General features: G+C 40.3%; 3 protein-coding genes across 3 annotated transcripts; 2 read left to right on the top strand and 1 right to left on the bottom strand.

Moving 5' to 3' along the window:
• Positions 1-8,226: 8,226 nt before the first annotated feature.
• LOC103404936 (putative pentatricopeptide repeat-containing protein At1g10330) lies at positions 8,227-10,087 on the bottom strand. The gene has a single exon (XM_008343895.4). The coding sequence runs from the start codon at positions 9,892-9,894 to the stop codon at positions 8,458-8,460; it is 1,437 nt and encodes a 478-aa protein (XP_008342117.3). The 5' UTR covers positions 9,895-10,087; the 3' UTR covers positions 8,227-8,457.
• Positions 10,088-10,859: 772 nt separating this feature from the next.
• LOC103425942 (uncharacterized) lies at positions 10,860-12,609 on the top strand. Its single transcript, XM_029108710.2, has 2 exons — positions 10,860-11,012; positions 12,463-12,609. The coding sequence occupies exons 1-2, from the start codon at positions 10,860-10,862 to the stop codon at positions 12,607-12,609; spliced, it is 300 nt and encodes a 99-aa protein (XP_028964543.2).
• On the top strand, positions 11,449-14,370 carry LOC139187574 (uncharacterized). The gene is made up of 5 exons (XM_070805307.1): positions 11,449-11,559; positions 12,463-12,605; positions 12,708-12,840; positions 13,435-13,626; positions 13,973-14,370. Exons 4-5 carry the CDS (start codon positions 13,456-13,458, stop codon positions 14,180-14,182), a joined length of 381 nt encoding a protein of 126 aa, XP_070661408.1. The 5' UTR covers positions 11,449-11,559; positions 12,463-12,605; positions 12,708-12,840; positions 13,435-13,455; the 3' UTR covers positions 14,183-14,370.
• Positions 14,371-22,851: the final 8,481 nt, after the last annotated feature.

The raw sequence follows: 22,851 nt of genomic DNA, 5'->3' as shown, positions 1-22,851 counted from the left end.
AACAGCTACAAACAAGAAGCCCCTCTAAAGTCATAATAATTATAGTCATTGGATTACATTTCAATGATCCAAATTATTTGATCCTTAGGATCAAATTTTTTAGATCCGGAGAGGATCTGGGTTTCAATTCAAATATGACCTTTTCTTTCATTGTAATTTTATTCAATATATTTATGTGTATATTATTACCTTCAAACTTTTGGGCAACCGGAGAACATGACGTAAGGACTGATGTATTTTTTTTTGTCGAAAACGTAAGGACTGATGTCTAACTCTTCCAATACGAAAAATCCAAGATTCAAAACCTTTACAGCACACGTCTTTCGTGTTGGTAGTGTGTGGATGGATTCTAAAGAATTCATCTTTTTGCTTCGCCATCAACTTTTAATAAGGAAAAATTAGTATTCGGTCTCTAGTTCATACTGTTCATTGACTAAGACCTTATTAGTTCTCAAATTTTGATTCAAGTCCCTAGCATTAATGTAATAATAAATTTACATGTTTATTATATAATTTTTTAATATAAAAATTAGTAATTAATTTAGGGTTTAATACTCACACCTCTATTAAACTTCTAATTAATTTTCAATTCAAACATTTCCAAAATAATAAAAAATTAAATTAAATTAAGTTTGTACCTATTAGTTTTTTTATATATATAAAAAGATTCTCAATTTTTTAATCTTAAATGTACCCATTCATATAATTTTTCAATTTTTTTAATCTTAAATGTACCCATTCTCAAATATATCAATTTGTTATATGTAAAATGTACCCTTTTTTTTAATATAAAATCCTTTCAAATTTTTTAATCCATATTTAAACTTATATGGGTACATTCTTTTTCGTTGATTTGAGAATGTAGCCATGTTTTGGTACAATAACTTTTTTTGTTAATTTTGGTTAATGTACCCATACATATATGTACACACACACACACAATATAATAGAGAGTATAATTTATATTTTATTATTTTTAATCCCATAAATTATGGGTTTTATTTAAAATCTCATTAATATAAACAATTACAAATTTCAATTTTTAATTTTTAATTTAAAGAATATAATAACTTACATTATTACATTAATGTCAGGAACCTCAATCAAAAACTAAAAACTAACAAGGTTTCAATCAAAGAATATTGATAGCTAGGGACCGCATCCTAAATAAAGTGTGACTCACAAGTCTCATATTTTATATTTTCTTTTTATTTTTATGAAAAAATTAGTATAAGATATTAACGTAATTTAATCATGATCTTTCAAATAAAAGAGGATAGAAGAAAAGAAGAAGAAGAAGAAGAAAAAAAAAAAAAAAAAAAAAAAAAAAGGCCTTCTCCAACGTTTACTCATGCGAAACTGACAAAATTTACCTCTCAAACAGTTGTCAATACAAATTAGTTCTTTCTTTGAAAGTAGGGACTACCAACTAGGACTAACAAAGGAGGTCCCACCTCTCCTTGTCAAGTGACAGATTGAGATTCTGTTTCATGAGAAGAGATCATCTCCTACCATGATTATCAGATCAAAGTGATTTGAACTTTTCAAATTTTATTCAACGATAAAAAATTATTACAACTTTTAAGAAATCAAATTAGATGAACTATTGGATAAATTTTGAAAAATCCAAATCATTTAATCTGGTAATCTTGTTGAACGAGATCCGGAAAGAACCTCTTCTCCTGTTTCATATTACACCAAAAGGGTGGAGACTGCAAAGTCATTTCTTCTAGAGTCGTTCAAAGGGACAGGTTACGGGAGTGGTCCGTTTCGTGCCAATGGCTCTAAGCAAGCAGGACCAACCATACATGTGTGTGTACATGTATATAAGGTTAATCTCATTTTACTATCATAAGATTTTTTTGTTTTTAACATTTAATACATGAAGGTTTTTTATCTAAAATGGTACATAAAGTCATAATTTTGGAACATTTTTATACATCCGTTAAGTTTATTGTTAAAATCAACCGTTAGGTGGTAACGTTGTGTTCACGTGGACAGTGACTAGGCACCACGTGTAATGAGGGCCCACATAAAAATTAAAAAATAAAATAATAAAATAAAAAAAAAAGTTTCTGGGCGGTTGCGACTCAAATCCCGAAACCCCGAAAGTGTCAGCTCCCAGAAACTGTCACTCACGAGTCCTCCCCCAAACCCACAGCCGCTGCCGACAACCAAGATCCAACAATTTTGCCACCCTCCAACAAAAACTTCAACATCCCACCAATCAAAACCGCCCCACCGAACTCGCAACTCAGTCAACCCTTAGGACGCGTAGCTCAGATCAGCGGTGCTCATGACCATGACCGTCGGAAATCACAGAGGAGCAATACTCAGATTCTTCACCCATTCGCAGCTTTCTTTGACTTCCGAGCCCAACGCATTGCTCAATTCTGAATTTATCACAACTCAATTCAACAAAATTGGAAATTGATTAAAAAAATGGAAATTGAAAGATGGAAGATGGAAATTGATTCAAAAGGTTAGTCTTTTATTATAGATGAACTCCACTTGATTGGCTGTCAGGGTTGTTCCATCTTGGAGGCAAATACAAGGGATCTTGGAGAATGGATATGGCTAGCTTTCATGGCCTTTTCAATTTTCCCCCTGCTGTGCCCGGTGCCCCTGGAATTACGCATTCTATTGAATTTTGATGTATATTTGCTTAATGAAACAATTACAAGATGAAACATATATATAGGGAAGAAAAAGATCATAAGCCTAATTTTGCCTAACTTACCTATCTTGCTTGACTAACCTAACTTGCCTAACTTTGAACAAGAAAGTTGACTAGCCTAATTTCACTAGTCATCCAACACCATTATTCCAACATGTTTATTTCATGCATTTTAACACTCCCCCTCAAGTTGGAGTGTGAATGTCGATGACACCCAACTTGCTAATTAAGACCTCAAATTGTGCCGAGCTTAGTGGTTTGGTGAACAAGTCTGCAGGTTGATTCGAGGTCCGTATGTAAGCTGTTTGCACCATTCCCATTTGAATCTTCTCACGTACTAGGTGACAGTCTATCTCTATATGCTTCGTTCGTTCATGAAACACTGGGTTCGAAGCAATGTGCATGGCAGCTTGATTATCACAAAACATTGTGACTGGTTGTGCATGATTTACTTGCAAGTCCTTCAAAATGTTTCTTAGCCATATAACTTCACAACAAGTAGTAGCCATAGAACGGTATTCTGCCTCTGCACTAGAACGAGATATTGTGCTTTGTTTCTTCGTTTTCCAAGATATCGGTGCTTGTCCAAGGAAGATACAATAACCGGTTATTGACCTTCTAGTGTCTTTACACCGAGCCCAATCAGCATCACAAAAGGCTTGTAATTGTAGTGAACCTGTAGAAGGCAAAAAAATTCCCTGTCCAGGAGATTGTTTGATGTACCTGAGAACCTTATGCACTGCTTCAAGGTGTGGTTGTCGTGGCTTGTCCATGAATTGGCTCAACATATTAACCACATAAGTCAGGTCAGGCCGCGTGATGGTTAAGTAAATCAGCCTCCCTACGAGTCGCCTGTATGAAGAAGGATCATGTAGGAGCGTCCCATCAGTTTGTGTAAGGGACAAGTTTGGTTCCATTGGTAATCGTGAGGGCTTCGCACCAAGGAACCCAGCATCTTCTAGTATCTCCAACGCATATTTGCGTTGGCACAAGGCAATCCCTTGTTTAGATCTTGCAACTTCTATCCCCAAAAAGTATTTGAGTTTTCCCAAATCCTTTAGTTTAAAATGTTGGGAAAGGAAGAGTTTAGTCTCTTCAATTTCTCTCAAATTGTTACCTGCAAGTATCACGTCATCAACATACACAAGTAATGCCATAAAACTGCCTTGACGGTTTCGGACGAATAATGAGTAATCTGACCATGATTGATGAAAACCAGCAGTCTTGAGAGCACTAGACAGCTTGATAAACCATTGTCTCGAGGCCTATTTTAAACCATAAATGGATTTGTGTAATTTGCATACTCGTGTCTCCCCCATTCGTCCGAACCTAGGAGGCAGGGACATATAAACCTCCTCGTATAAGTCACCAAGGCGTTGTTCACATCAAGTTGATGAAGATGCCAGCCTCGTATGGAGGCAATACTCAGGAGGACGCGGACGGTGGTGAGCTTGGCAACTGGAGCAAAAGTTTCCCGATAATCAAGCCCCTCAATTTGACTGTAGCCTTTAGCAACGAGACGAGCTTTGTAGCGTTCAACACTGCCGTCAGGTTTAAGCTTCACCTTATAGATCCATTTGCAACTGATGGGATGTTTGTGAGGTGGTAAGGGCACAAGAGTCCAAGTGCGATTGTCATGAAGGGCAACAATCTCTTTTTGCATGGCGTCACGCCATTTTGGATCCTGAACAGCTTGCGAAAAACTGGTGGGTTCTTTAATAATGGTGAGGGTGGTGAGAAAGGTTTGGTGAGTGGGGGATACATGGTCATAAGATAAATAACGAGATATGGGGTGAGATGTACCTGATGACTGGACCATGCTTGTGGAAGATGTGGGAGCAACACGGGAAGGGAGGGCCACCTCAACATGAAAGTCCTGCAAAAATGTGGAAGTTTTGGTCGGTCGAGTGCTACGACGGAGTGGAGGTGGTTGGTCTGGTGATGGAGTGGTTGGAGGTGGGGAAGAGTGTAGGGTATGTGAAGGTGTTGATAAGGTATCTGGTGGTGGAGTTGTAGTAGGTAAAGGAGATGAGAGTGGTGTGATGTCGGCAAGTGTGGGAGAGGTGATGTTTATTTCTTCGGGTGCAAGGCTTGAGTGCGACTCAATGGGAGAGGTCAAGTCAAACGTGATGGGTAAGGGTGTAATGTTTGATGGAGACGGGGCAGCGGAAGTGGTATGATTTTGGAATGGAAAATGATCTTAAAAAAAAACTACATCCCTAGAAACAAAAGTCTTATTGTGTTTTATATCAAACAATTTATAACCCTTTTGACCATAAGGATACCCAAGAAAAATGCATTGGATTGCACGGGGGTCGAATTTAGAGGGCCTTTGGGCGTGTGTAGAAGCAAAACATAAACTACCAAAAACCTTTAAATGGGAATAGGTAGGTGCTTTGTGAAACAGTTTTTCGTAAGGTGTTTTACCTTGGAGAAGTGGAGTGGGTGTTCTATTGATGAGGTAGGCTGAGGTTAAGATTGCATCCCCCCAAAAACGTTTTGGCAAACAAGCTTGAAAGAGCAAAGCCCGAGCAACATTGAGCAAATGCCGGTGTTTACGTTCGGCAACACCATTTTGTTGTGGTGTGTTGACACAACTAGATTGATGTATGATGCCTTTGAGAGCATAAAATTGCTCAAGCTTAAACTCAGGGCCATTGTCACTTCGTATGATTTGAACTCTGGTATTGAATTGAGTCTCAATCATTTGAATGAATCCGACTAAAATGTCTTTTGTGTCAGATTTATGTTTCATCAAATAAACCCAAGTGCTTCTAGTGTAGTCATCTACGATGGTAAGGAAATACTTGGCACCTGAAATAGAAGCAACTTGATAACCACCCCAAATATCAATATGCAATAATTCAAAACATGATTTGGTAGAAATAGAGCTCAAAGGAAAGGGTGATCTTGTTTGTTTGGCTAATGGGAAAATTAAACATTTTTCCAAATCACAAGCCTTATTGTTAAATAAAGGTAATAACGAAATGACTTTATGAGATGGGTGTCCTAGGCGTTGGTGCCAAAGCTTTGGTGAGACGGTTTGAATATTGTTGCATGTTCCTTTCTTTGATGGGTCGAGGTAGTAAAGTCCATCCCTTTCAGTTCCTGTCCCAATCATCTTCCCCGAGCGAAGGTCCTGAATGACACAAAATTGGGTGAAGAAAATGGTGACATATAAGGAATCATAGGCTAGTTTACTGATAGATATTAAATTCAACCTAAAGAATGGCACACATAGGACATTTTCAAGGATAAGATTATGAGAGAAAACAACTTGTCAAATGTGAGTGACTTTGGCAACGGAACCATTTGGCAGTTCAACTGTATGATTTTCAACAGCTCGTGAGTGTGTAAGGAGACTAGGACTGCAAACTATGTGATCCGTGGCACCACTGTCCAGGATCCAAATACTTTTGGTTCATTTACATGAAAAAGAGAAGGCTTTACCTGAAAGTTCTTCATGACTAGGAAGATTACTGACTTGATTGGCAAATGATGATTTGTTCTTGTTCAACATCTGAAGGATTTGCTTGCAGTCCTCCTGAGAGAACGGGAAATTAGGCACTGTCTCTTGCTTGTTACTTTGTGAAACTTGATTCCCCTTTGAAGAAAAGAGACGATTGGATTCGGTCTCTGTGGCTGCTTTCCGTTTTCGACAGAAATCGAAGGTGTGGCCTTTCCATCCGCAAAAAGTGCACTTGAGATGTGCACGACAATTTTTTGTGATGTGATTGGTTTTATTGCACTTTCCACATCGCATCTCCTTGTCTTCAGGTGTAGGTTCTCACGACAGATTCTTCACTGCAAAGACAGCAGTTTCTAGTTGTGTGCTTTTCCCATTGGAAACCTCTGCCTGGCGTTCATGTCGAAGGACCAACGCATATGCCTTGTTCACCGTAGGCAGTGGTTCGAGAAGAAGAGTATTGCTTCGAACCGTAGCATACGATTCGTTCAGTCCCATAAGGAACTTCATGGTTTTCTGAGTTTCAACATATGAGTTCATCTTATTCTTTGTTCCACAACTGCATGCTGGAATGGAACACAAAGTATCACGTTCATCCCATAAACTTTTAAGTTTAGTGAAGTAAGAACTTACACTCATATTGCTTTGGACGCAATCATGGATCTCGTTCTCAACATGGAACAGCTGAACTATATTCACATGTGAGAACCTTTCCTGCAGATCGGTCCACATTTGTCGAGCATCCTTGTAGTTGATGACACTCCCTGAAATCTCCTTTGACATGGAGCCTAGTAGCCATGTCTTGACCAAGTTGTTGCAGCGATTCCATTGCTATAGCTCCTCAAAATTATCCTCACTTGGTTTGTTGATCGTTCTATCAACAAAACCAAGTTTGTTCTTGACCGTTAAGGCCATACTTATGGATTGAACCCATGTGTTGTAGTTGTCTTCCACCAATGGTTGTGGTACGAGGATTGCACCAGGTTGATCCGAGTGGTGGAGATAAAGCGGGTGGTTGGGATTTTCCCATTTTGAATGAGAGGCCATGCCTAGAATGGTTGACCTCGTGGCTGCTTTAGAGCTGTGTTTTGTGTTTTTTCCCAGATCACAACTCTGATACCATATTGAATTTTGATGTATATTTGCTTAATGAAACAATTACAAGATGAAACATATATATAGGGAAGAAAAAGATCATAAGCCTAATTTTGCCTAACTTACCTATCTTGCTTGACTAACCTAACTTGCCTAACTTTGAACAAGAAAGTTGACTAACCTAATTTCACTAGTCATCCAACACCATTATTCCAACATGTTTATTTCATGCATTTTAACACATTCAGAGGGTGGATTTGGCTAACTTCGAAGCCAGGATGCAAGCAAGGGCAAAACCCACATACACTGCAATTGACGGCGATGAAATCCGCCAGGAGGATTATGAATTAGCGTATTTCGACGGTGAAGAAGAACTGAACGTTGGCTTGGAGGGTGAGGTCGAGTTCGGAGCTGGTGCAGAGGACGAGGTTGGTGAAATCTAGGGCTTGGAGCTTGCGGACGATGATGGAGCCAACGATGCCGTTGTTGCAGCGTGAAATGGTGAAAGAGAGAGAATACATGAAGGGCAGAGAGAGAGGGTAAGGAAGAGAGAGAATTAGTGGGTATACAACCCTGAAGTGTGTGCCGGTTGCAGAGGGAAGAAGGAAGGGAGTTGGGGGAGGTAGAAGACGGATGGTTTTTTTTTTTTTTTTTTTTTTGTTAAATATTGAAGTGGATCCATATTGACAAGTGACGCTAAGTTATTGTCTACGTGGACGCCATGCTATCAATTAACATAAGTTTTAACGGAAAACTTAACGAATGTATGAAACTGTCTCAAAATTAAAACTTGAGGTATGATTATGGGACAAAAAAAATTTAATGTACCAAATGTTGAAAATCACAACACTTCAAGGTATTAAACTAAGATTAACCTCTCTCTATATATATTTTTTCATTGCCCAAAAAAAAACTAATGAAAAGGGATTGAAAATTTTAAATTTTAATGATAAGGACAAAATAAAAAGTAAAGAGAATAGTACTATAATTGACTTTTTAGTGTAAAAATGTAATTTTTCGTTAAAATGAATAGTACCGAGAATTTTTTGTTACCTTTCCAAAAAAAAAACCATATATTTTTTTTTGCTAAAACCATATTGGAATCGCAAAGTAAAACCGTAAACTCCGAAAATCGGAATTTTTTCTACACAACTTTAAATGGCTAAGACACAAATATATAGCTAATTAGAAATTCAAGAAATTATCAGTTTCCCTAATTCTATTTTACTTCAATCATACTGTAGGCCGGAATTTTCAGAATTCCGGCATCCACCATTGTTTTCCTCACAGCTGCAGCAAGATCCCATCTCTCCTTCCCAGCATTAATGTTTGACAAAACCACGTATCGTCCACAGTGTTGTGGCTGCAACTCGAGAAGTTTCTCACCAACTTCATTTCCCAGCTCAGCAGTCCCATGAATCTTACAAGAACCTAAAAGAGCCCCCAATACAGAGGCATCAGGCTCGAAAGGCATGCTTTTAATAACTTCAGTTGCCTCCCAAAACAGCCCCGCTCTGCCCAAGAGGTCAACCACACACCCGTAGTGTTCCATTATCGGCTCAACCCCGAAATCATTTGTCATCGATCTAAACAATTCCAAACCAAACTTCACCAGTTTTCCACGAGCACATGCTGTAAGAACTGCGACAAATGTAACCTCATTAGGCTGCAACCTCTCCATCTTCATGTTTTCAAACAAGTCCAAAGCCTCCTTCTCTTTACCATTCAAAGAAAGTGCAGAAATCATCGCATTCCAAGTACAAACTTCTTTAACTACCACTTGCTGGTACATGTACCCAGCGCTGTTCAAACAGCCAGTCTTCCCGTAAAGATCCACCAATGCAGTCCCTAAAAACGCAGTCAATTCAATCCCATTTCTAATAACATGCCCATGTATTTGCTTCCCCCAATAAATAGATCCCCACCCACCCAAATTAGCACAGGAAGAAAGCACACTAACATAAGTAGCTTCATTTGGCTTCACAAAACAACCCATCACATTCTCATGATTCATCATTATCTGAAAAAATCGAATTCCCTCGCTAAAACACCCATTTCTCCCAAACCCGTTTATAACGCTTGTCCATGAAACCACGTCCCTTTCCGGCATGCTTTCAAATAGCAAAACAGCAGAACCCATATCCCCATTCCTCCCAAACCCATCAATCATCGCATTGCACGCAACCACACATGGTTCAGACATTTCCTCAAACACCTTACGCGCATCGCACAATTTACCAAGCTCGGCATAGAAGCTCACAAACGAGGTCTGTATAAAAGGGTCGCGCAAAACGCCGCGTTTTACGACTTGGGTATGAAGCGGAGAGCCCAGACGGGGCGATGAGGAGGAGGAAGAGGTGGCTGCGGCGGCTTTGATAAGCGGAGGGAATGTGTGGCTGTTGGGAGGGGCTTGGTGGGCAAGCATGTGGATGAAGAGAAGGAGGGTCTTGCGGGGTTGGCCGAAACCGAGATGGGCTCTGATCAAAGTGTTGTAGAGGAGGGTTGGCATCCATTTGGAAGCGGAGGGTTTAGGGTGTTGGTTGTGGAGGAGATGACCGTTGGTGAATAGGCGGGAATGGATCTGTTTGATTTGGTTAGGGTGCTTGAGGAAGCATTGGAGGAGTTGAAGTAGAGACTCGGGTGATGAGTGTGGCATAACACCAATTCATGTGTATCAAAAATTGTGCTTGCTATTTTATCATATTTGTTTTAAAACTAATTATAAAACTGTGTGAGAGGGAGAAAGGAAAGGTGAGAGAGAAACGCTCAGGCGTATGAGAATTGTGTCCTCACACTTTTAGTCTTATATCTTTATTTATGCAAATCATGATGAGTTTTCTTGCCTTAAAAGTAGTACGAAGTGCATGAATAATGATCACATTCCTAATTATTTATTCAATTCATAACAATTTTGATTGTCACAATTTTTCTTTTGTTTGCTAAACAAATTGCATAAGAGAGAATAGAACTTGGAATCTAAAGTGTATGACTAAATATAGTTAACACTAAAAGGTCCAAATCAAAATTGACATTCAAAAGAGACAGTAATTGCACTTGTTAATTTGAAAAGTCAATTCTAATTGGCGTGAATTGACAACCATTACCTTTGCTGCCAAAATTGACAACAACTTCAAATCATTTTCTAATTGATTATTAAATGGTTTTTATTGTTTATTATTATTTTTGTTCTAAAATGATTCATTATAATATAACAATAGTTTAATTTGATATATCGAATAGAAAGCAAAACATTAAAATATGTCAAAGTGTCGCATTCGTAGTCTTATCCAAATTTTATACTTAAAATTCAACATCTCCATTGAAAATTCTTTATCTTTTTTGTTTTCTTCCCTTGTTTTTATATTGAAAGCTGATGTACGATGACTATTTTAAAATGTCAATAACATCTCTCTTCAGCTCCCTTCCCTTTCCTCTTTTTCTTCGTTTGTCATGGGCCAAAAAAATTCTGCTCTTGGGTTAGTCAAATAATCAGCTCGGCCCAAATAACATTGCAAACGATGAAATGACCCCGTGAACGTGTTTTACGCCGTCCTTCCTCCGACAGTTAAGAATATTCCATCGATTAAAATATGCCACGGCATTTTCACTTAACGACCCAAAATGCTAACAACTCTCGCTGCTTCTGGTACTGGTAGTGGTCTGCGATCAGCAGCTTCCCGAGCCTTCTTCTTCTCCAAGGCCCTCCCAAACTCCACTGCCACTTCCTTCTCACCCATCCGGACTCTCTCCCCCTCCGCCCTTTCTCGCTTCTCAGTTCGCGCCATGGCCGCCAGCTCTGCTGCCCCCCTTCAACAAAATCCAAATCCAAAGAGACGACACCCTGAGTATCCGTTCTTTTGTACTCTTTCCATATTTTTTTACTGTTAAATTTCGTTGGACTTTGTGCACTTTTTTTATTTGACAATGGGAAATGCGGTAAAAAAAAAAATTGGATCCCATCCAGATTCATTTTGTGGAGATCCTCATATTTTAATCGTGTATCGTACGGTTAGAAATTATTTGATTTTTTTTATTTAAAATTAAACACAAATAGTATCTAACGAAAACTGACCGCACGATGCACGATGAACGATTAAGTCGTAGGAATTCCTAAAATCCTCACAAAGTGGATCCCTTTCCGGAAAAAAGCACCCCATCAACTATAGGTACTGGGTACAAACATTCGGATCAGGATTCTCTCTTGATTCTTAAAAACTGAGTTTGATGAGCAGGCAATCGTGACCGTTGAAATTTGATCCAACGGCTACAAACAGGGGGGTCAAGAGAGGATCTAATCCCAAACATTCCAAGTGCTTGATTGGTAAAAGAAAAACTCATCATCTATCCATATTTTATGCTTTAATTGATTCGTAGTTTTGAAATTTTTTTGGTGTCCTTCTTTTGTAACAAAGTCGGGTTTTTTTTCTTAATTATTGAGTTTGAAAGTGTTTTTATCTAAAATATAATGTAATGTTATCAAGACGTATGTGAAAATTCCTTACATATATGCATGTATTAGGGAGGAATCGAGATTGCTTTGTGTCAAATTTTCGGATATCTATGTGTTGGAGTAATTGAAACATATCCGTCTATCGGAATATGCGTTTTCCAGTGGATTTCTTTTTTATTATCTTGAATAAACAAACCTTATGCGCAGAGTTGGATTTAGGGGTGGTTTGGGAGTGAGGTGCTTAAAAAAAAGCACCCATGAAAAAAAGTTATGAGGGTTTTAGGTGTTTGGTAAACTGAAAAAAAAAAAGGGCTTATTTTGGAAGCTGCTGTGAGAATAAGCTGAAATCAAAGGAAAAAACTGAAGCTGCTATTTGTAGCTTTGGAAAACTAGCTTTTTTTCAAAGCACACGGAGCTACATTGCTCCTTTAATGAAAAGACCCACTATCAGACTGCTTTTTTTTTTTTTCCAAAAGCACTTTTACAAAAAAGTTTACCAAACACTCTCTGATTTATTTCACAGCCGCTTATTCTCACAGCGCAGCCGCTTATTCTCACAGCAGTTTTTTTTCAAAGCACATCAATACCAAACCAGCCCTTAGTCAAATTGGTTAGAAGAGCGTCCTGTTCAAGTTCGAATTTTCATTTTAGATTAGATTAATTTAGTGTCAACAATCTATTGAATAAAAAAAAAACGAACTTTATGCAAATGGTTGGAAGTAACTCTTACTGAACCTTATTTCTAATTTGTTCTTCTTTGATCATAATGACCAGACATTTGATGCATATGGTGTTGGCAATGATGGTGCTCCTGGGATTGCTGTGCTTCAAGAGTGGTGGGGTGTTGATTTTGAAATTAAGAACCATGCTGTCAAGATTTCTCAACTTGCTCCTGGATTCAAAGCACTTATCCCTGAGTAAATTCGCTGAGCTTACGTTAAGCCTTGCTAATATTGTGTGTGTTTGTTGATTTATTTGCTGCATCTCAATGCTAAGTATCTTCTTGCTTCTTTTTCTAGCTTGTATCGTGGGAAGGTTGGTTTAGACGTTGCAGAAGTGCAACATTTAATGTTTTAAGGTCTTGATTGGCAAGGCGCTGTAAAGGATATCCAAGCTTCTGTTAATTGGCTGAAAGCAAATGGCTCGAAGAAGGTGTGGCACGGTTTACTTCTAGACTTCTAGTTTAATTTTATCACAATTGTCTTAATATCTATGATTTGGGGCTGGTCTGGTCTGAGGGTGTATATGTGTTACGGAAATATGAAACAACGAAGATGGAAAATACATGTATACAAATTTTTTAAGCAATCACTTTCTATCGGTTAACAAACAACGAACATACATTACATAATCTCTCAGCTATGTCAATGATGGGTTGCCATTTTCGTATGATTTCTTTTAAGACATAACCTTAGTATGCGGTAAGTTTTATGCCTAGTTTGTACTGTAAGAGAAATCACCACAGAACAGTTGGGCCACTGTATTTCTCCTTGAACATTTAGGTAAAATTAGTCGGTACTAAATTTCAACTTGACCTTTCTGTTTCTACATATATAGAAACTGTTTTGACTCAATGCGGTTCTTACTAACATGCCATGATCCACAAAATATGGTAAGATTCTGCCATGTTTCTTAAATCAGTCCTCCATCGTGTGTGTAAAATTTATAGTGATATCAATCAGTTACGATATGAATTTTAGAAAGCAAACTCATTTGTTAAATTAACCTATTGTTTAATCAAAATAGGTGGGTGTTGCTGGATTTTGCATGGGTGGTGCTCTCTCAATTGCAAGTTCTGTTTTGCTCCCTGACGGTGATGCTGTTGTTGCGTTTTATAGAGTGCCGCCATCAGAGCTTGCAGACCCTGCTAAAGCTAAGGCTCCTGTTCAGGCTCATTTTGGAGAGCTTGATAGTTTCGTTGGCTTTTCAGATGTGACGGTACCGATTTTTTCTTATGCATCTTTTAGTCTTAATTATTTTAGTTACCTCCTAAAGCTTTTTGGAAGTTGTTTTTTCTGGGCTGAGTTGTTGACGCCTAATGGTTGTGAATTTGGGGCACGTGAGCATAGCATTGTATAGTTGAGACCGCAATAATCTTGGCCATTCATGTGCAATTGTATATGCCGTTGGCAATGCAGGCGTGTGCGCTCTTTATGCGCATAAGACGATTGTGCACCTGATTTGAGTGCTACGATGATTAAATTTCTGAATTACTTTGAGAAATATATCCTTAAACATACTAATGCAGAATTACTTATGTCGACATTTGGATCTTGATTTTCAGCCTGCCAAGTCTTTGGAGGAGAAGCTGAAAGCATCAGGAATCCCTTACGAGGTGCACATTTATCCCGGCAATGCCCATGCATTCATGAATAGGTCTCAAGAAGGTGCGAAGAGGAGGAAGGACATGGGATTGACTGATGAGGATGAAGCGTCATGTCAGTTGGCTTGGCCTCGCTTCCAGTCATGGATGTCTCGCTATTTGTCCGCTTAAGTTTTTGTTAGTGTAGTTTTATATATCTGACACTCCGACGTATGATGCTACTTTCCCGTTCCTACAATACGCAACAGGGTGTCCTATGCAGCCTTATGGACTATAGATAAGGTACCGTACTGGTACACTTGTAAGGTGTAACTACCTAACTTAATGGTTTGGCTCGCAATAATATTTGATCTTAGTGAGTTCTGGTGTCCTTAATGGTTTGGCTGGACTTATGGCCTTCACCATCACAGCTACCACCATCCAACCGCAGCCACCCATCACCATCATCACTACTACCTTCCCATGGCCATATCATCACCACCACCACGTTCTCATTGCATAACCGCTGACACCAACACATCACCACCTCTGCTATCGCCACATTGTCATGACCATTACACACATTGCCGCCGCCGCCTCTCCAACACCATCGATGCCGCCATCACCACTTCGACACCATCGATGCCACCACTATACCTCCACCTTCACCAGTGTTCCGATCCCACCATCAGCACCGACGCCACCACCATCACTAGCACGTGTCAACAACTCGTGTAGATTGATGAATATATATGTCCACATTAAACACGGTACAAAATATGTATACACTTTTAGGATTATCTAAATAACAAATTAAACAAATTTTAGAAAATCGAATTATGTGATTTTAATTTCCATAATTTTGGTGCTCTTAAAATTTCTCATATCCAATCGAAGGTAAATTTTGACTTCTTTCTGTTGTGTGGCACAACATGTATGTGACGGGGTAATGCGTGAGAAGTTGGAAAAATAAACGAAAAGTAGGGCAAAGGTTAGAAAAAAGCATGAGTGAGGTTTGAGCAAGTTGAGCAAAATGTTGAATGTTTGAATTATGGGAGAAGCAGACCCCTTAACTAATGCCTTGGACTCACTGCATACCAACAATCATATCTTAAACAAATGGAATGGAATGGACCACATCATCCATCCTTTTGTCACGAATGGATTTAACATGACTAATTGCAAAGGAAGATTTTCACGCTCCATTTTTAGTTTTTACACACTGTTTAATTTTGATCATTAGTCTCGTTTGATGTATTCAATCTAATAATTATAACTAAAGATGAATATGTGAGAAACTAAAAAGATGTGTGAAATTACTTCCCGTTATAATCTTTTGAAGAGAATGAGAGATGGTGATGGTCTTCACATGTTTCACGTGTCACCACTTGCATATGAATGTATTCACAAATACTTTCCTATGTCCAATAAGCACCATATAATACTGAAAAAATGAACCTTTTTAATATATGGATCTTGATAAAAAAAATCTACTTGAACCAATTAACTTGATTCCTAGCTATATGCAGATAAGAACCTAGACCTTCTTTAGGTCTTATCTTTATTTTTTATTTTTTTAGATAACCGTTTTGGCATTGCTAAACCCTAAACCCTAATTTAGGCATTCCAAGTTCCAACCCTAGCTTTTGGCTCTTTCAATGCCAGGTGTACAAATATTATGAAATACTTACTTTGGAGCTTAGAAGCTAAATGGGGGTGATAAACTCTTTATTTTCAATTAGTTTCAGGTGCTTAATGTCAAGCATACTTGGACATTTGTATCGTGTATAAAATTGACTAACTAAAAAAATTTGATCTTCAAATTATAATCTGACACATGAAAAAATGACCAACTAAAAAAATCACAAATAGATAAATTGTATTCTACACACTTGTTAAATTATAATTTATATGTAAGGAGTAATGACTGGTTACATATAAATCAAGTATTTTCCTTCATGGATCTAGCGTGTTAACAAGTCGTGAATGTGAGCTTGTGATGATGACCAACCAGTTGTCCAAGCCGGGAAATTATTGAGAAAATTAACACTTTTTTTATGCTGTGTCAAGAGCATTTATTTAATTTTATTTTACTAGGTAAGAATCGTGTGTTCTGGTTTTCGCAAAATTATTAACAAAATTAGTTGGATTTATGCCTAGCTAGTCATATATATAACCACAATTTCTTCGCCTTTCAACATCAAAATTAAACCTAAAAATATAATTTTTGTGTACAAATGCTTTGTCAACGACGGATCAAAATTTAACACCTTAATCAAATCTAAAACTTGTGAAATTTCTCATTGCGTGATGAGATGCAAATACAAGAGACTGTATCGCTTCTTAAACCCCCAAAGGATTTCTTCCAAAACCAGGTCATTCATAATAGGGTTGATTGCTTGTTTGTTCAAGCACACAAGTTCTAATCAATTTGAAGGGCAAGATTGATGAAAAAAATGGGGGGACAAGTTTGCTGTTACGTTGACAATAAATGATGGGCTACATAAAAAACTATTGACAATCTTATACTAATACGAAAGAAATGCACTCTCAGAGACTCAGAGATCAGCGGAGATCCATACATGATATTCATACATTAATACGTATAAAGAAAAGTATGCTTTGCGAATTGACTTTTTGTTCATATATATATATATATATATATATATATTAATTAAAGAAAAATATCCAGTCTTTAGTTACTAATTTTCATTGACTGAGATTTTATTAATTTTCAAATTTTGATTGAAGTCCCTATCAGAGCAACTCCAGTGTAGGAGCCCTCCCCCCAGGCCATTCGCTATTTAATCCACTCAGTGAACAGTAACTGCCCTTAATGAATAGTGCATTCCCCTGACAATTGCCTTTTGCATCTCCATCCCTGCACTGAATAGCCCTGGCAATTGGTAATAAAATATTATTATTATTTTATTTATAAAATATTATTATTATTTTATTTATAAATAATACATAATAATTTTATTTGTAATTTCAGATAAGATTTTTAATCGTTCTCATTGCGCCACTGTTTGGGCCCAAAATAATAGTTTGGGCCGAGTATAGAATCATTCTCGGCCCGGAAAGCCTTGCGATAAGAATACCATGGATCGTTCAAGTACGTGGGCCTCCAAACCTAGGTCGGCTAGGTCATAACGGAAGAAGTCGAGTCCTAGTGCAATAAGGAGTCTCGGCAGGACCCGGAAGTGAATCCGGTTCGGTTGAGGACTAGGTTCACAGTCCTAGTGAAAGTAGGACTGGTCGAATTGGTGCTGATCAGGAGAAGAAGACCTAGTCCGAGTAGGTTTTTACTCGACCTTGGGGGGAGCCATTGCTATAAATAAGAGAGGCTGCGCATCATTCAGGCCCCCTGCAAATCAATACAAAACTGCCTCGCGCAAACTCTCAACAACTTGAGATTTTTTTTCTTTCTTTTTCGCTGACACATCTTCCGTTGGCATCAACAGCACTGTGGAAGCAACCGGTGATATCTTAAGTCGGCATAGATAGCTCTGTCACCGTAGAATCAGCCGATCTCGCAGTATCTTCCGTTGGCATCAACATCACTACGGCGAGAACGGTTGATTACCTATCCAAGTCTCGGTCGAGGAGGATTTTCGGATCCTTATTGATTGAGGTCATTTCATTAGCCTTCTCGGCGAAGTGAGGTGTTATGGTATATCGAGCTCGGCGCTTTGCCCGCCGAGTTATTTTATGATTGGATATTCCCAAGTAGGATTTAGAGTTCGGCATTCGGACGGCCGAACCACGTTCACCATTAAAACTTATATTTGCTTTGAGTACTTGTGCCCTTACACTCTGGTGTCGATTTGGCGTGAGTTTACTCTGACGAATAACATGACTGTGACTGAATCCAACGACGACGACTCGTGAACTTCGTAAGAATAGTAACCTTGTCTTCAGGTTCGAGAGCTCCAGAGGTCGAGACGTGTTCCTTTCTCGGCCACAATCGCAAGACGCAGAAGTCAGTCGCGCACCCAACGCAACATCAACAAAATTTACTCCTCGGCCGAGCTCGGCCTACGAGTTGGCACGCCCCGCATTTACTAAAGGACGTAGTTAGCTTATAGATTACTCGGCTTGCGTGCCACGTAGGCTTGGTAGTTTCTAGGGTCAACATTTTGGCACGCCCAGTGGGACCCAGTGCTAGACTACGAAGTTCATGCCAATTGAAACACGATCGGTAAAAAAGAAAACAGCTATGGGAAAGTCGACAGCCGATCTACTAAATCAAAACGCAGGACACCATGTGCCACAAGCGCAGAATCCCATCAGCGCCGTGACACTTGAGTCCACGAGCGCAACTCGCCGAGAAAGGGAAGTTAATCTCGGCGGTCAGGTTCGCAGTCTTGAAATTCCCGACAGGAACACTTGCGTTCTCAATGAAGGAGTAATAGAAGATTGTGACGAAGATGGTGGCGAAGGATCCGATCCACCCACAAGGTCGTTTCTTCGAAAACGGCTTGACGAACAATCCCGGACAGTTGAACAGACATTGAGTCGAGGAATCGATAAGCTTCATGACGTGATACGCAATTCCAGTGAAGCACAAACCAGATTACTCGAGATACTAGTTAGTAAGGTCAGCGATGGTAGAATTTTCGATCTAGCCCAGCATTTGCCGCCGAGGAATAATCTGTTATCAAGTGCACCAGCCGAGCCAATTCCTGCTCGGCTCAGACCGCTTCAATTGGAAAGGGGATGAGGGTCGAATAGTAGGTCAGACGGATCCGACCAGAGAGCGGAAGTAACGCCCGTCGATATGACCGAAGTTCAACGGATGATCGATTCGGCCATGAAGAAAGGGCCGAAGTTCCCTAAGTTTATCCACTCGTATCCAGCTTACGTGGAACAGGTCGAATACCCTAGAGGTTTCAAGATCCCGGATTTTAGCCTTTTTGCCGGAGAATCATCCATATCCTCGTTAGAGCATGTAGCTCGTTTCACCGCACAGTGCGGAGACGTTAATAGTGACTTTCACAAGTTGTGACTTTTCAATTTTTCGTTGACCGGCTCAGCGTTCGCCTAGTATATTAACCTCCCACCGAACTCCGTCCAGAGTTGGGAAGAGTTGGTCGAGAAATTTCATAAGCAGTTTTATCGGCCGGGAATGGAAATGTCAGTATCCTCACTGGCAAGGATGGCTCAGACATCCGACGAGTCACCAATGGATTATCTTACTAGATTCAAATCAGCTAGGAATTGGTGCCGAGTACCTCTCCCCGAAGTTGAATTCGTCAGACTTGCTCTGAACGGTCTTGACGTCGAATACAAAAAGAAATTCTTGGGGGCAAACTTTCGGGATATGTACGAATTGGCCCAGCATGTCGAGCAGTATGATTATTTGCTCCGCGAAGAAAAGATTTCGAAAGCTCCATCTCGGGGGACGATTTACAATAATCCTACTGTCAGTTATGCATCGACCGAGGATGAATGTGTTAGTGTGGATGCAGCTGAGATAGTGATAGATAAGCCATACGTCTGCAAGGCACTGACTCAAGTTGATTCTAAGGAAGTCAAAACCCGCTCGGCTACTGAAGGAGCACTGAAACCGTCGAAAGTTTATACTTTTGATATAACAAAAGCCGATGCAATTTTTGATCAACTATTATCAGCAAGGATCATCAAACTTCGACCTGGGCACAACATTCCCAAGGCCGAAGAGCTTAAAGGGAAGATATATTGCAAATACCACAATTCAAGCAAACACACGACAAACAATTGTGTTGTGTTTCGAGACAACGTCCAAAGCTGGATTGATAATGGCAAACTGAAATTTCCAGAGAAGAAGATGGGTGTTGATACTAACCCGTTCCCCACGGCAACAGTAAATATGGTTGATGCATGCCTACCTAAAGACAAAGGGAAAGGGAAGGCCGAAGATGTTGCAACGCAACGCTTTCGGAATCAGAATTCTCGGCCACGTTTCATGGCCGATTTTCGTTCAAACAAACCGCCTACAGCTTTAACGGGACCCGCTATTGTCAAACCTATGATAGATTATACCACCGATGAAGACAGTGGGACAGCGGTTTTGTGCAGCAAATGTAGAGCCAAGGTCGGTAGTGAGCCAGAGGAGTAGCCCTCTTCGCTTATAACGGAACGACCTACGGCCGCAACCCAGCAGAAGGTTGCCGAAGTAGGCCAATATCAAGGGGTTTTTGATAGGCTCGGTCCCAAAGTGAGGATGGAAGAGGCACCTTCAGTCAGGCGGCGTCTTGATTTTAATGATTCATTTTACGACGAAGACTACTATAAACGTAATTCTAGCAGTTCGGAGTCATCGCGGAGCCAAAAAACTTTCAAACCTCCCAAACCTAGCGATCAACGTTGGTATACATATCATTCTTCGAAAGGCGTTTACATCGCACTGTCCAAATCCCAGAAACGCCGGCACCAAAGGATAGATTGCATGGCCCGCCGACAAGCGGCCCAAGAAACTTCAGCTCCTCAATGGCGGCCGAAAGACACAATTGTTACTGATGATGAACGACCACCTCCAGCTATTATGACAGAGTTGGTTCAAGGAAAACGGCTGGTCAACCGAGATATCGAAACCACGTTCGAAGAGGCTGATAAACGGATCAAACTTCTTCTTCGGCCGGGAGAGATGAAGGCACGCCTTGAGCATTTCAGGCAAGAGGCCGAAAGCAAATTAGCCCCGCCGGCTATACAAGAACCTTTGATTAAAATTCGACAGAATTTACACCCACCGTTCCTCGGGGAGGCTTTGGAGTACATGCGAGAATTCCATAAGAAACATTCGGCCAATGATCTGTATGGCTTGCCGAAGGCATGTCAGGATACAATTGATTTAGTCCTGATTTGTCCTGATGCCGAGCGAATCATTCAGAAGACTTCAGACCCAGGATTGAAAGCAAGATTCCAGCACATACGAGAAGCTCGTGTCCTTGGATTTGAAGTCGACCCATACACTGATATCGATGCAGCCGACCTTCCTTTCTCAATGGAGGACCTTCAGTATTTACGATACCACTTCGAAGTATTTTCGGCTGTTTCTCTCTTCGGCCTTACGACCGATGAAATAGCACGTGTTGCGCGATTGGATGCTTATCTCGACACCAGGGATGCCCGGATACACTACCAAGAGCAGGCTCGGATCTTGACCCCAAGCACACTGTCGACTTCAACCTCACCTGAGGCCATCACGCAGAACCAACCAGCTGCAGAAGCAACAACACAGGATCAAACCCTTGAAGAAGGAACAGAAGAATCTCTTTGTCCAACTCTGACAACAACGGAAGCTGTAGTCACCGACCAGACGAAAGATGAAGTTAATGAGGAGGATCCTAACCCGATGGGCCCATCCGTCTTGGATAACATGGAAATCAGTATGGTCCATGTGTTACCCGCTGCTTTTCAATCCAGCACAGCTCAGCCAAATTTTCTCGATGGTGATGTAGTCGCCGAGGAAGCCGGCCATGTTGATTTCGTATCCGTTGCTGAAGCTAACTCTATAACAAAAGATGACAATATCAAAGCAGCTTTGGCCGAATTATTTCCTCGTTCACCATTGGCCAACCTCCATCATTTAAAGCCATTGTATGTGACGGCCCATATCGAGGGATATCCAGTTTCTAAAGTTTTTGTCGATTGTGGAGCTACCGTCAATATCATGCCTATGAACATCATGAAAGCCTTACGTCGCTCTAATGACGAACTTATTCCGTCAGGAATCACAATGAGTAGTTTCGTCGGCGACAAATCCTAAACATATTGCCGGTCGCATTCACATGACCGTTTTTTTCGTGGTCGATTCTAAAACCGAGTATAATGCACTACTCGGTCGAGATTGGATTCACCAAACCAGCTGTATTCCTTCCTCATTATATCAAGTGCTCGTTTTTTGGGACAGAAAATCGGTCACTATTCACCCGGTCGATAGCCAACCCTTCGAAACCAACATGATCCAAGCACGGTACTATGATGACCACGTCGGCTATATTACTTTGCAAGGCTTCAATGATAAAGGACGGCCGACTCGGATTTCTGTTCAGAAAGCTATCGAGGTTGGCGCCGAGACTGTCCACCAGGATTCGACGAGACTCGGATTAGCTAACTTTCTCCCTGAAGCCGATGTCTGACGCCGAGTTCCTTGCCGAAGGAAATAATGGTCCTGTCTTATCCCTTGACAAAGTTCGAGCCGCCCCGGCCGAGCTCGAAGATCATCAGCCCCAAGTTAAGGACCCCCTGGAAGAGATTAATGTTGGGACGGCCGATGACCCACGGCCTTTGTTTATTAGTGCATTACTTCCCCAACAAATGAAGGACGAACTTCGTGCCTTGCTTACAGAGTTCAAAGATTGTTTTGCTTGGAGCTACCATGAAATGCCCGGCTTGGATCGCACTCTTGTCGAACATGAATTACGTATTAAGCCCGGATGCAAACCTTTCCGGCAACCACCTCGTCGATTCTCGACCGAAGTACAACTCGGCATCAAGGATGAACTGGTTTGACTTTTGAAAGCCGGGTTCATTCAGACAGCTCGATATGTGGAATGGTTGGCGAACATCGTTCCTGTCTTAAAGAAGAATGGTGCACTACGCATCTGCATTGATTTCAGAAATCTGAATCTGGCAACTCCCAAAGATGAGTATACAATACCGATTTCAGATCTATTAATCGATGCCGCGGCGAATCATGCGATCTTATCCTTTATGGATGGACACGCCGGGTACAACCAAATTTTCATTGCTGAAGCCGATGTGCACAAAACTGCTTTCCGCTGCCCGGGGGCACTCGGCACTTACGAATGGGTTGTTATGCCATTCGGCCTAAAAAATGCCGGCGCCACATACCAACGGGCGATGAATACCATATT

The sequence above is a fragment of the Malus domestica genome, chromosome 09, assembly GCF_042453785.1.
Source record: "Malus domestica chromosome 09, GDT2T_hap1".
Classification (NCBI taxonomy): domain Eukaryota; kingdom Viridiplantae; phylum Streptophyta; class Magnoliopsida; order Rosales; family Rosaceae; genus Malus; species Malus domestica.
The sequence above is the reverse complement of the archived record's forward strand: the minus strand, read 5'-3'. Positions and strand labels throughout refer to the sequence as shown.